Genomic DNA, 15,101 nt, shown 5'->3' with positions numbered 1-15,101 from the left:
CTGAATTTGAGCTAGGGTTCAAAGCTGAGCAAATATAACCAGCTCCCATAGATCTGGGAAGAAGGTAGGGCCTGGACAATTTGATTTTGTGTCTGTGACACGGAAAGAGGGATTCCTGCCTTTGGTCACTATTCTGAAGTTTACTGTAGATTTATATCACTCTTGCAAAATGTCAATAATGTGGTTTCCTGATAAAAAACTAGAAGAAGTGGTGGGAAAATGTGAAAGATGACTGCAAGTCTTTAACTTTCCTAAAAGGTGTATTCTGACTTCTGAGATCAATGTAGTACGGTACTGTATTACCTATTTTAGAAGACAATGGCAAACTGAGTGATTTACAGTGGTACCTCAGGTTAAGTACTTAATTCGTTCCGGAGGTCTGTTCTTAACCTGAAACTGTTCTTATCCTGAAGCACCACTTTAGCTAATGGGGTCTCTTGCTGCCGCTGCACCGCCAGAGCACGATTTCTGTTCTCATCCTGAAGCAAAGTTCTTAACCTGAAGCACTATTTCTGGGTTAGTGGAGCCTGTAACCTGAAGTGTATGTAACCTGAGGTACCACTGTATTTAGTTTTAAACACTCTAGGGGCACCATCAAATTTCATTTTTGTTTTCTCTGTAATTTCTGGTTGTGCATGAATGGAACTCTTTTTCTTTGTGCATGGAAGTTCCAAAAGGCTAGCAGAATATTGAGTGTTTTTTCTGTCCAGCGTGTTGTGATGAAAGGAACAAATGAAATTTCTTTAGAGAGTTCTGTTAAGCACTGGAGCATTGTGTAGCAATGGCAAGGAAATTCATTCATGAATTGGAGGGGTTCTGTTGATGGGTGTAACATACACAGTTCCATTTGAAACAAAAACAAACCTGGTCTTTTCCCCCTTGCCTTAGTTGGACACGCGACACTTTCTTTGTTTTCTGCATATTGAAAATCTGACTGTCTTCAGAATTCTATTTTGTTCTTAAAGCTTTCCTTTCTCACGGAGGTGGGTGAAACTTTGAAATACACAGGCGCTATCTGCTGAAAAGCCAAAATTAGAACAGATTTGTCTGTGACTTCTTTTGGCCTGCATAGTTTCTTCTCCTTCCCCACACATCTGTCTGTTCCATTAATCTTGCCACTTCCTCCTTCTGCCCTATTTTTCCTTTCTTCCACATCCAATCTCTACTCAAGCATCATTAATTCTGTAAAAATCCAAAAATGACAGCTAGAATAGATTATTCTAATCTGATGCCGAAAAAGATGCTTTGCATGCTTTATTCCATGCAGATGCTGTCTTATCTAGCCCCCCCCCCCTTTTGTACGGAGGGGAGAAGGTCCTTCCACCAGGTCTTGTGTCCCCTTTTATTAGGCCACTGGTAAGACTACTTTTCAGAACAAATAAACAAGTCAGTACTTAGTAAGGACTGTTGCTCTAAAAGGAAACTGTTTTTTCATTGCCTATGAAAGTTTGCCAACAGGAAAATAACTTTTGTTGCCTATCAGCAGCTGCTGCTGATACTAGTTAAGGACAAATAGAGATGCTCTGTGCTTATTTTTGAGGTTTCTGTATTCCTTAGGTTGTGTGGGCTACCAAGACATGTCTGAGACTTTCTCCCTCCTTTCACTTTTTTACCCCTGAAGGTGTGTTGCTTAAGTGAGAAGCATTTTGCCTAGAAGGAGGCAGCAGCTATAAATGCATTCAGTTGTACCCGAACTTTAAATGATGATGCCACGTTAGTGGATCTTGAGCATAGGATTTTATTCTGTCTCCTGGAGCAGCACAAAGGAAGCTACCAGTGTACTTCATGGTGACATTTAATCTTTCCCAGTTGAGAGACATATACTTTCATGGAATGACACTTCCTTTCCTGGTGTGAATGAATGGGAAATATCAGGCTGGTAATTCACCTCAAAAATCCTTGACTTAGTGAAGTGCATAGCACACTGATTCTCATGACCGACCTCAGCTTCTATGACTGATTTCATCACCCATGACTCCAGTAACAAATGTTGACTTGCATGTTTGAGGCAGCCATCACTTATGAGAAAGACCACAGGTAAAGCTTACCTGTCACCTCACAAAACCTCAAACAGGACCTGGCATGGTGTAGTGACTAAGAGCTATTGAGCTGTGAGCCTGGAAGCCAAAAAATTCAAGGGTATTATTCAGCACACTCACTCCATCAGCTCAAGGACTTTTGGCTGTACAGTGGGACTACCTCACTCCAGGCAGCCTGTAAATCTGTTCTGGGTTTTCCCCCAACCTCCAAGAGTGGATTTGGAGAGGGTGGAGGTACATGCATGGAGAGGAGGGGGAGACAGTTCTTTTGCGCAAAAAGAAATCCTTGAGCTAATGGAATGTGGGATACCTCCCCAAATCCCATAGTGTAGAATTATAGAATTTAGAGCTGAAATGGCCCTAGGTGGTTATCCATTGCAAGAGAAGACATTGTTCCCGTGCCTAAATTGCTCCAGAAAATGAGAGCTGGCTACCTCCTTAGGTGGTGTTTCCCACTCTCAAACAGCTCTTTGCATTAAGAAGTGTTTTTTCCTCTGATGTTTAGCTGAAATTATGTTCCTTGCCATTTCAAAACCCATTAGTTTAGGTCCTGCCCACTGGAGCAACAGAGAACAAATCTGCCTTCTCCTCATTGGGCAGCCTTAGGCAAGATGCATTCTCTCTTTCTCAGCTCCACAACCTACAATATGCGGATAATATTGAACAGCTTTATAGGGTTATTATAAGGACTGCTGAGATCGTGTGTGTGAAGAATTTTGAATACCCAGGCCTTATACAATTGCCAAGTATTTACGGTTACTAATAATTCCCCCCCCCCCCCCAATGCAGGTACTTTGCATCCTCAACCAGGAATCATCAAGTTATTATTATTTACTATTATTATATATTACATTTCTGTTATATTAATGTTATGTATGTGTGTGAATCAAGCGTGATGAACACATGTTAATAATTTTTAATTCATTTTCCTTCCTTGTGCTAAAATTGTCCTATCTCCTGGCTTTTAGGCACTATGTGAATGTGCTCTGCAAACTCCTTATGACAGTATGAAACTAGGCATGCTATCTGTACTTTCCACACTGTCGGGGACAATAGCCATCAAACAGTACTTCAGCATTGCTCCAGGTATGAATAGATTAGATCAGCCAAATTTTGGCACACTTTCAATTTTTCCCTGGTGTTGTTGCAGATATTAGTATAAGTGGTGCTTTAGAGTCTTTTGAACACTGTAAATAATGTTGGAAAGTGTGTTTCCTTGGAAGGCACTGCAGCAGTTCAAAAACTGCAGAGCTAATTTTAATCGCATTGTAAGACTACGATAATGACCGAAATTATAAACCAAGAAACTAGTCCCGCGCTACAGTTGCCTTCCACTTTAGTATTCTCTGACACCCTTCTTCTCTGCATATGATCATTTTAAAACCTGCACTTCCCTAGCATGAATTAATATGTTAGACAATAAGATAGAATACATTATTTACCTTTTAGTTGCCTGGGTTGCCATTTTCGCTACACACAGCATTGCATGAACTGACTGGTACATCTGATTTAAACCATCCTCTGCTCTCCAGCTATGTCTCAGGATGGTTTCTAAGTTAATCAGATTGTTGATGCATTCTGTGTTTTGAGTCCTGATTTGGTTTATGTGAAGGCCTATTGATTTTGGAGGAGTTTAAACCCACTTATCTTTGGTAGCTCTTTGAATCTGAATGAATGATTTGTTGTCTTCATATTCCGCTCCTTCTCCAATGAACTTGGAACAGTCTTTCAACCTTGAAACAAGCCCCCTGAAGCAAGGTAGACTGAGAAACGATGAGGATCCCAAAGCCACCCTGCAGACAATTTTTCTGCAAGGGTGTGGAGTATCTACCATTTCACTTAAAAATAAATAAATGGAGGGGCTGATGGAATCTAGGGTATATTGTAGTGATTGGAACTTGCATAAATTTGAGATAAGATGGATGTGGATAGTGGCCATCTGGCTGTTCTGTGTTTTGGAAGAGCAGTATAGTTCTGCGCAGGTTCTACCATGTTGGCTTAAGAGCCAACATTATTTGTAGTCATCTTTGGGCCCTCCCTTCTCCTGTGCATGCTGTTTCTGGGGGAAAAATGCTCATGATAAAGCAAAAACTCAGCTCTTGGGCCCCCAACCCCCCAGGACTTCTGTCATGAACAAATCACTTGAGTGGGAGGGACAGAGTCATATTTCATTGAGGCATTGAAGAAGCTGAAAAATGACAGCAGCATCCCCTTCCCCAAAGCCTCTAGAGGTACTGAGAAATAAGGAAATTTAGAGAGGGACTTGTGCTGCTGCTTCCCTTTCTGGAAGCTTTGCAACTTGCTCAGACGGATGCACTACACCAGTCATACTTCTTATTGGAAGACATCTGAAGGCAGGCCTGTATAGGGAGTTTTTAATGTCTGATGTCTCATTGTGTTTTAATTTGTTGGAAGCTACCCAGAGTGGCTGGGATAACCCAGTCCGATGGGTGGCGTTATTGTTATTAAAATAAATACCCCTTTATAGCTTAGTTGGAGCTTAGGCCATGCTTATAACCAGACCATCTTCCTATTTTTCCCTTGCTCTTAAACTGTGGAAAAGAAAATACTGCATGTAATGAACGAGGCTTTGCTGTTTAGAAGTACCCTACTATTTCTCCCTTAGGAGCAACAGCTACGACAACAAGATCATCCGATATAGTCAAACTAGCACAGGAATGCTGTTACCATAATAACCAGGGTATTGCGGCTCATGGAGTCCGAGTTCTGACAAACATAGCTGCTTCATGCCAGGAAAAAGGTAATTCTAAAAGGATGGGTGGGTGGGTGGGTGTCATAGTATATCTCCCCATGTTTGATGTAATGTGCTGTGTTTTCCTTTGGAAACAAGTTGAACTCATGTGGACGTCTACCTTTGATGCTAAACTAGAGAGCTCAAGTAATTGCTGTTTACTTTCACTATTTTTCCATTGCTTATGCAGTATTTTGTTGGAATGAGAGCTAAGCATGGTCATCCTAATGTAAATCAGTGCACTGCTCTTAAGTTGACTGGGTGTGAACTGCAGACATTCTGCTCATTTCTCTGCCAATGTAATAAAAGAGAAATTTTAAGATGGTGTTGCTGCCTTCCAGTTTATAGCCAAATCTAATGGTCATGTGGTTTGGTTTGTTTTTCATTTCACCATTTTCTCCTCCCTAACACTAAGAAATGCATGCAAGCTAGAACTGACAGCATTTCAGTTCTTGGTGTTTTAAAATTGATGGAATTTATTTGAAACTCATTGGGCTGTGCTGTATTACTGCATCAAAGCATTTCTAGATCCCAGATTTCCAAATTACGTTAAAGGGGAAATGTTTTGTTCTCTTTCATGGCCATGAGGACCACAGTGGCTAGTGTTAAAACAATCAGGAATTAAAGTTTAAATCTTTGTCCTAGATCTTTTGCCGTTGGAGCAGGATGCTGTCTTTGGCCTCGAATCCCTCCTTGTTCTTTGTAGTCAAGACAGCAGTCCAGGTACTCAAGCGACCTTAAAGGTAAATAATAAATCCACCCCCACCAACCCAGTTGTCTTCCATATTAATCTATATAAGAGCAATGCAGGTTGTTTTAGTGGGGCCGCTTTTTGTGGTCTGGCTAACTACTTAAAATAGAAATAAATGCCCAAGCACTACAGAATGCACGCAGATCAAGGGTAGGACTCATTAAGTTAGCAAGCCCAACATTTGCCTCACTGTGCTCTTGTGAACTGGCCACCCCATATAACCAAAGAGTGAGGACTGACATGCAACTGAGTTAACGCCCTTTGTGGAGCAGGTAGTCAGGAAAAATACTTGGGATAGGTGAATATGTAGTTTGTCTCATTGTCGTTCCATACAATAAGTAGTCATATTATATGTGTTGACTGTATATAGCATGAGTCTCATCTTTGTAAAAACAGAACGGAGATGGGACTAGAGTGCTATCCTATGTTTAAACCACAGTTCGATCCTGGCTTCTTCCAATGAATCATAGTTTAAGCTAAACACAGTTTATCCTTTTTAGGCAGGATATAATCAGCCCAGCTTAGTTTTAAGTTTAGAAGCAGGTGATGATTCCCTAAGCTGGAAGGGTCTGCTGTACAGAAGCTTAAGGGCAGTATCCAACAAAACATTTCCATTAATGCAAGGACTTCTGGCTCTGCAGTGTAACTTCCATTCCCTCTCCTCTCTCTGTGCACTTCCTAAATCTGAATCCTCCCTGCATGTTCTTTAGTTTAGAGGGTTTGGTGGTTTGGCAGAATGCCTTTGTGTTTTTTGGTTTATCCTTTATTTTGCACCTTCATGGTTACATGAATGTTGTGACCAAAAACAAGTAGCATTTGATAGATTTGCGATGAATGTTAAACAAGCGTTTTTTGTTTTTCCCAAATGCAGATAGCACTCACTTGCATGGTGAAGCTGGCCAAGTGCCGCCCCCACCTGAGCCAGTCCATTGTGGAGTCCTTGTTGACACAGCTGCACAGCGCTCAAGATGCTGCCAGGATTCTCATGTGCCACTGCTTGGCAGCCATTGCCATGCAGTTACCGGTCTTGGGAGACGGAATGCTGGGGGACCTGATGGATCTCTATAAAGTGATTGGACGATCTGCATCTGATAAACAGCAAGAGCTTTTAGTAAGCAACATTGATTCCAGATATAGCAAACTGGTCCTGGGTACCATTGGATTGAATAACCATTTTGTAAACATGTAGTATTATATGTTGTGTAACAGTCAACTTGCCTCATTGCAGGGAAAACCATGGTGCAGTTACAACATTGCTGTGTTTTTTGCTTTCTCTCCTCATCATGGGGTTTCTTTCTCTTTTTTTGTGTCCTTGTATCCTTTGCCATGTTTCTTCTGTCCCATTCTTTCACAGCGTTAGCATTCACGTTTAAAAGACTTGTTACTTCTCTTTTCATTTTTGGTTATCAAACCTGTTGTAATAATAGTAATAATGATAATATTTTTTTATTTATACCCCGCCCTCCCCAGCCAAGGCTGGGCACAGGGCGGCTAACAAGCAATAATAAAAACAAGTTGAATGAATACGACTTAAAAACAAGATTAAAATACAACATTAGTGTTGTAGAGAAATGTGTAGTGGTTTTGGATAACAATTTTACACGAAAGGATTTCATTGCTTCTCGTTTCCTGCCTGTGGTACTGGAGGAATGTGTCTATGAACTTGTGAGAGAGTGAAAGCACATTATGACAAACCACTGGTCCAACAAGTTTGAAAGCATATATTTGGGCAGACCTATCCTTCATCTAACCTATGGTTGCCACTAGTCATGATGCTTTCAAATAACCCCATAATTTTCAAAGCCAAAATGCTTCTGTTTAACAAATATGAGGGATTAGCATCAGAGCACTGTTTTAGATATCAACTGAATGTTCAGTCAGTAGAGAAGCTTGTTTGGCTACTAGATGAGGTGCTAGATAGACAGTTGGCTTTTTTAATTAAATAATGCTGTCACTGGACACCTCGGATTTCATGAAGTCAATGTGATTACTGAAAGAGAGGTGTGTGTGTGTGTGTGTGTGTGTGTGTGTGTAGAGAGAGAGAGAGAGAGAGAGAGAGGAAGAGAGCATTTTTAATACTGTAAATGAAAAAAAAAAACCCATTGAACTTGATGGTACAGAGGAGTGGCATGTTAAATTGTTTAACTTCTATTAAGTAAGCATCAAACAGATGTTTGTATTTTTCAGCCAGTAAAGGAAACTGAAAAGTCTGCATCCCAAACCTGAAACACATCCATTTAGGAGTATATCTGCAGTCTTATTCATCTTAATCCTCCTTCAGTCCAGTAGGTGGCACTTGATTTACATGGGTGGTCAGCTTGGCCTGGAAATGACAGCACCACTGGAAAAAGTCTTACCCATTTCCACCATGGCTGTAGACAGGACAGCTCAAAGTGGATTTGATGCATCCCATGTCTGCATGGTTTTTGTATTGCCCACCTTATCCAAGTGGCAGCCCTTATGCACACCCCATTTGATTTGAATCTTGCCCAATCCACGGATAATGTGGGTTGGGGAGCGACTTTACTCAGCTGTGGGGGTGTTGAAGCGCATTATGTGGGTGCGGTTTTTTATACATGTGGTTATGTTTTGCTGGGTTCCATAATCACCCCTTCTACTGCTTCCGTTGGTAAGGCACTCTTTGGTGGGCTCAGGCAACACAAATGAACATATAATTAAACCTGCTTTGTGAAAGTCTTATGTATCAGAAAACATGTACAGTGGTGCCCCGCAAGACGAATGCCTCGCAAGACGGAAAACCCGCAAGATGAAAGGGTTTTCCGTTTGCAGAGGCGCTTCGCAAGACGAATTTCCCTATGGGCTCTCTTCGCAAGACGAAAAATGACGGGGGGGAAAAATGAATTTTTTCCCCGCTCCAAAACCACTTATTTTGAATCGCTAAGCTGCTAAAAGCATTTTAGCAGCAAAACCGCTAATCTCCCAAGTGTTAAAAAGCCGTTTTTAGCCCTTTTTTAGCCAATAGCGCTAATAGCGCTACTCCGTCAATGGGCTTGCTTCGCAAGACGAAAAAACCGCAAGACGAAAAGACCCGCGGAACGGATTCTTTTTGTCTTGCGAGGCACCACTGTATCGAGAGAGAGAGGTGTTGCATGCATGTGAACAGATATTTGCCCACAGCAGAGCTCAGGTTTCTGAACCTCAGTGAGGGTGTGCAAGTATCAGTTGAGGGCAGCAGGTAACAACTCAGCATTTGAACACATTGCCATCAAGTACCACCCACTAGTGTGGGCGGGAAACATTGAGAAAGTTCAATCGAAAGTGCTTGTGTGTGAACAAACATGCACAAACTGCCTTGCCAATGCTAGCCAAGGCAGAGAGGAAGTTCCCTCAGCAATCTTGCTGATGCGCAGGGAACAGGCCCCGGGAAGTGGCAGGCTTTGGGAAGAACTCCTTGATCCCACACACTGCTGTGTGTGAAACTGATAAAGGTATTTCAGATATAATGGGCAGAGGGCTGAAACAGCCTGTTGTTTGCTATATGATATTTTCATGTAATTTTGTTCCAGTTATTTATTGTGACTGTGTCGTTGAATGTTTTTCTACTTCTTAATATCTTTGTAAGCCTCAGAAGCTTAACAAATGGGAAAGTGTAGAAAAGGACCACCAAAATCAAGGGGTTAGAACACCTTCTGTACCAGAAAAGGCCTTTTTGTTTAGGATGTCTAAAGGTTGGACATGGTAGAGGCTCGTGAAATTATGTATGGTGTGGAGAAAGCAGGTTTTTTGCCCTCTCATATAAGACTAGAAATTGGATCAGTTGGTGAAATTGATTAGCAGTAGATGCAGGACAGACGAGAAGAAGCACTTCAGACAGCACATAATTTATGGAATTGTGCTCATAAGATATGAAGGTGACATTAGCTTAGATGGCTTTAAAGGGGGGATTAAGCAAATTCTCACATCAATCATTAGCCATGAGGCAATGCTGAATGCAAGTTGCAAAGCAATAATGCAGAGCTGTTGTTTTAATGCCCTTCTGGTGATACCTGACTGATCACAGGTGCTGATTTGTAGTTTGATTTAGCAGGGCTTTTACGAGGGCATAAAGCCATTTCACTACCATTGGTTGTATCCAGCTAAGTTGTTCTCAGAGTAGACCAGTTGAAATCAGTGGCCTTAAGCTAGACCTACGCATTAATTTCAGTGATCCAGTTGTATATAACCCCATGTTTACTTGCCAAAGCTTGCAATCCTTTTCAGACAGACCCACTTGCAAGCAATTTCCACTGAAATCCATGAGACTTTACTGGAGATAAATGTATCCAAGCTCAAGAGTGTTGGACTGGGTCCTAAGCTCTATTGGAAGTGTGTTTGGTATTAGAGTGGTTAACCTTTCAAATAAAGTAACAGAAACTATTCAAATGTAGCACTAAACCGTGGTTTACAGAGTATGAACCTTGGACTCTGCCTTTCCCTTCTATATTCCTCCTGTTGTGGTCAGAGATTGAATAAAGTACTTACCACTCCTGGTTTAGCAGCAATGCTGTTTTGTCTAAACTATGTTTTTGTGTAAACTATGGTTTGTGTAACCCGCCGTTTCCCCACAAACCAGGATTGCATTGCAGTTTGATCCTAATTTGTCATTGTGATTCTGATTGGAAGGCAAATTTACTAGTTTTTTACTAGTAAATTTACTAGTGAACCAGGTACATAACTACAGTTGTACCTTGGATGTCAAACGGAATCTGTTCTGAAAGTCTGTTTGACTTCCAAAATGTTCAGAAACCAAGGCGCGGCTTCCGATTGGCTGCAGGATTCCAAAGAGCATTCGCAAACTGGAACATTCACTTCTGGGTTTGCGGTGTTCAGGAGCCAAAGTGTTTGACTCGCAAGGCGTTCAGGATCCAAGGTATGACTGTATTCATTGTGCAAGTGTGTGTGTGTGTGGACCTGATGAGACCAAAACTCATGCTGGTGATGGCAGACTATGATTCCACATTATTTGTGACTAGGGACTGTGTGATCTATTTTTTCATTCAGCTTTGCGCTATTCCTTCCTTGTTAGGTATCTCTTGCTACTGTGATATTTGTTGCCAGCCAGAAGACTTTATCCTCTGAAGTGAAAACTGTTATCAAACAACAGCTTGAAAATGTCTCCAATGGATGGACAGCTTACAGGATAGCCAGACAAGCTTCCAGAATGGTATGTGTGATCCATAATTTATATTTCAGGTTTCCCCAATAAGCAAGGCTAATTGACTGAGTTGAAAGTAACTCTTTGTACTCCTTAAATTCCCCATGAAGACTGCTATCTCCCCAAAAGGTTACAGTCTTCATGGGGAATTTAAGGAGTACAAAGAGTTACTTTCAACTCAGTCAATTAGCCTTGCTTACGTGATCCAAAGTGGCTGCATTCCCCTCCCCACGTACTAGGGTCTTTTTTAAAGAATAAGGAGTAGCGTTAAAATATGTGAAAGCATGCTAAATTAAAACAATTCTACCTGCCAGATTCCAGCTATTGATGGACCAATTCCCCTCAGCTAATTTTACAAGAACAAAAAAGTCAGCTGATTTCATTGGAGGCATGGTAGAGTCTGGATACCATTTTGTAGAGTCCCATTTTGGCAGCTGTTAATTGGAGCACTCATCTTGAGCAGGGGCACTATTTTAGATTTCATTGGGAAAGACTAAGGCCCTTCAGTGGGGAGAGCAAGGTTCCACTTGTGGGATATATTAAAGCTTTAAATGGCAAGAACGACTTTGAAATGTTTTTAACGATTTCATATTATTCTGATCCTGTTTTATCGTTTGGTTTAAGTGCAGAGTTTTGTTTTTGTTCTGTAAATCTCTCTCTTGTTGCCCTGCACAGGGTAACCATGGCATGGCCAGAGAGCTGTATCAAAGCTTGCTGACTCAGGTGGCTTCAGAACACTTCTACTTCTGGCTAAACAGCTTGAAGGAGTTCTCCCATGCAGAGCAGTGCCTGACAGGGCTGCAAAAGGATGATTATAGTTCAGCACTTTCCTGTATTGCTGAGTCACTGAAATCTTACCACAAAGGAATAGCATCCTTAACGGTCAGTGTGAATTCTCCCCCCACCCTTTACTTGTTGCAGACCTGTAGGTTAAAGCAATTGTCCTTTTTCACTACCGTTTCTAACTAGACTATTCTTCAGATGTCTTGGAAGAACAAATGTTGCGCTTACGCCTACTTTCTTAAGCAGCAGTAGCTTATTCCAGCAAGAACTTTAGCGTTTAAGATCTTCAACTTCTTTCTGTCTGCATGGCCATCTGAGTGGATTGGTCGCTACCGAATTGGCATGTTGGCAGTGCAAGACTCCAGCAATAATTTCATCAGTAAGGTAGCTTACTCCTGTAATAATTAAACCAGTAAACTGCTGCTGTTTGACAGAGTAGGTATGAACCCAGTGCTTTCATGCTCACATTAACATTTATCATCACATGAGTGCACAGGAGGCAGAGATTGAACAATAGCAGTCTTGGCTGCAGTATGAACGATCTCGGATTCCTTGTGCAATCAGCCAAGAGTCACCAGAGTTCTCTTCCGTAAAACGAAGACCTTTCCTCCCCTTTTGTTTACCTTCGGTTGCATTTGCCGGAATGGAACTGTGTTCTGCATTCTTGAAATGCTTAGCCAGGGAGAGGGACTTGCCCTGCTGCACTGGAAACATGCAGTAGAGAAACAGCAACTAATTTGTATTTTGGTTACATGAACAACGACATCATTTGTGGATTATTTGCATTAATGTGTTGGAGGCTCGGCTTGACCTTATTATGGACCATGTTGCATAAGCTTATTCTGACATAAATAACCAATCCAAGAAATTCTGGATCTACCACTTAAAATGGGTGTGGGAAGCATGAGACGTGGCCAAGTAATGAATATGCATTCTTAAGCTTCTTCATTTTCAAAGCTTTGCTCAGTTCAGTATGTTGTTGTGGTTAGAACATTGGACTGAATTCAGGCAGGCAGAGATCAATCCAGCCTCACCCCAGAGGTCCAGAGGTGAATTTGACTTGGTCTCTCGCAGACCAAGAGGTCTACCTCGCAGGTTTGTAGTGAGGATAGGAATGGCCCTATATCCTCTGTCCTGATTTTTCATTGCCATGGCTATTCAAAGAGCCAGAAAAGCCATTTTCTCCTCAGGGAAGGGGGAGAGCCTGCAAAAAAGCACCTTGAGGGAGATACATGTGGTGGTGAGACACAGCTTGTCCAAACTTAAATCTCAAAAATTACAGGATATAAATACATTGTCTTCAAAGTGAGTCCCTTGATGTGGTAGGAAGAAGACAGGCACAAGGCTTATTTAACTTGCCAGTTCTATTGAATTGCTGCAGTCCTGTGTTGCACAATGTGTGCGTGAACATTTCTGACTCCAGAAGAAGGCAATTTGTCAGCTCAGGCAAGCAGAAATAAGATAGAGCTTGGTTTATATGGAGCAGAAAATGTATTTAATTGCTTATTGTGACAAAAATAGTGCCCGTTTCAATAGAAGAACCACAGTATGAGAAAATTGATGTTTTAGGTTGCCTTTGCAATGTATGTGCCCTAGTTTGAGCCTTTTATTAACCTAGTAATTGTTTCTTATGAAGCTTTAAAAAAGGCAGCTAAGTAGTTTGTTCATCTCTCTGGGCAAATGCTGATTTGGTTGTTTCATGTGTCTTTTATTGTGCCCTTTGTATATGGAAATCACAGAGCTTTGTTTATTAGCTGGGACATCCGCAGAACTCTGACAAATATGTTAATTCAGAAAGTATTGCTGCTGAATGCATACAAGCTGTATGTCTACATGCCATTTACAAATGTCCTCTTTGTGCATATACTCTGTCCTTTTCTTTCTCCTCTGTCTCCCTTTACCTCTTTGGCCCTTAACTTGGGTTCTCAAGACAATCTAGGATCAGAATATCATCCTTCACAAAGGCTGGACAAATACATATCCTTATATCCTTCCTTAGAAATCTGCTGCTATTCTGGCTGCTCATTTTTAAAATTGGCACTGGAAAACACAGCTGCTTCTCCCTTTCCTTCAGCTCTGGCCACACATTATCCTAATGCTTGCGTGATGATGAATTTTTGAAGGTGCCTAGTGCAGAGAGAAAAGAGGTATTGGAAATTAGGACCTTGCTCTACTTGGCGGAGACCTCTATTGGGGTGATTATGAGTTTGAGGGAGATGTGACGGGGTGGAGAGATGGGGTCATTGGTTCTAGCAGGGTTACAGATAGACCATCTCTGGACTCCCCAATCCTGGGTCTTTTGCATATGAAGCTTCTCATCTGCTGGACCTTCTGATTTAATTGTGGATGAGGGAACTGACCTGGCATGTATCTCCATGAGCTGGGTGAGCTAATTGGGTGGAGTGGATCTGAGGACTGACTTAGAAGGCCTGAGACACTGACAGGTTGGGGATTCTGCTGTTTTTTGCATCGGACTTGGTAATTCTTGCAGTACTTGTAAAAAACAAAGTAAATCTCACAGGCCTGAACTCTACCCACTCCTAATCTAAATTATGTTTCCTTATTAATCTAAATCTTGTAAAAGTCTATCCCCCTGCTCCAAGCAGCAGTAGCAACTTCTGAATATCTGTGGGAGCTGTCATCCATAAAGTTCACCTGTGGAATGTTCTTCTGAATACTAATACATAATCCCACAAATATCCCACATTATCTAAACAAAGTGTTCTTCTAGAGAAATGATTTCTAAAATTGAAAGGGCATTCTTCAATGGCTTTTGGCTTGGGTCACCAGTCTCAAAGTTCTGACTCTGTGTTTTGTTTGTCTTTCAGGCTGCCAGCACACCCCTTAACCCTTTGAGCTTTCAGTGCGGGTTTGTCAAACTCCGGATCGACCTCCTTCAGGCTTTCTCTCAGCTCATCTGCACTTGTAATAGCCTGAAGACTAGTCCTCCACCTGCCATTGCCACAACCATTGTCATGACCTCAGGCAGTGACCTTCAGCGGTGTGGACGCATTTCCAAGCAGGCATGTGCTCCAGTTTGTCCCTGTTATGAACGTGCAATTATATTTTTTACTTGGCTTGGTGTGATGAGATGAAAACAATGAACAGTGAAAACTGACCAAAAAAGTGACCAGTAGCTGCAATTCAGCCGATCATTAAAGGATGAGACTCCTTTTGCAATGGGCAGAAGCCATAGTGTTCTCCTATAAACATTTTGAAAAGGTACAGACCTTTTGCAGAAAGAGTATTGTTTAGTGCCTGTGCCCAGGAGCTATGAACCCCCATCATCCCTGACCACAGGTCACACTGGCAGGGAATTATCGGAGCTGGAATCCAATAACATTGAGAGGCCTACATGTTCCCCATCTCTGATTTAGCATAGTAAGATCTGTTTCATGATGCCCTGCTAAAGGTTCCACCTTATATGGAGGCCAGAAACATAGCTTTGTCCGTGAAAGGTGCTCCCAGTGGAAGTACTTAGTCTCCCCTCCTTGCTTGCCTTCTGGGGCATGTTAGCACTTCGACTTCACAGAATTCATATGGCCGTTGATTTGTTAAGATGTTCCTGCCCTGCTTTAGTCTTGCTTGCACCAGAGTTAATCTCCTACAGTGAATGCTCCA

The 15,101-nt window shown here is 41.8% G+C and overlaps 1 protein-coding gene across 2 annotated transcripts in view; it reads left to right on the top strand.

Annotated features, from left to right (window-relative positions):
- INTS7 (integrator complex subunit 7) overlaps window positions 1-15,101 on the top strand; it is a 41,523-nt gene that overhangs the window by 11,637 nt on the left and 14,785 nt on the right. For both annotated transcript variants that reach the window (XM_083433001.1, XM_083433002.1), the window contains exons 8-14: window positions 3,008-3,125; window positions 4,666-4,800; window positions 5,437-5,534; window positions 6,414-6,653; window positions 10,569-10,706; window positions 11,373-11,579; window positions 14,309-14,503. In XM_083433001.1, the coding sequence (XP_083289127.1) occupies window positions 3,008-3,125; window positions 4,666-4,800; window positions 5,437-5,534; window positions 6,414-6,653; window positions 10,569-10,706; window positions 11,373-11,579; window positions 14,309-14,503 (1,131 nt within the window). The remainder of the gene's footprint in view (window positions 1-3,007; window positions 3,126-4,665; window positions 4,801-5,436; window positions 5,535-6,413; window positions 6,654-10,568; window positions 10,707-11,372; window positions 11,580-14,308; window positions 14,504-15,101) is intronic.

Source organism: Podarcis tiliguerta, assembly GCF_965153285.1.
Source record: "Podarcis tiliguerta genome assembly, chromosome: 3".
Classification (NCBI taxonomy): Eukaryota; Metazoa; Chordata; class Lepidosauria; order Squamata; family Lacertidae; genus Podarcis; species Podarcis tiliguerta.
Note: the sequence above shows the minus strand (reverse complement) of the source record. Positions and strands in the feature narration are given on the sequence as shown.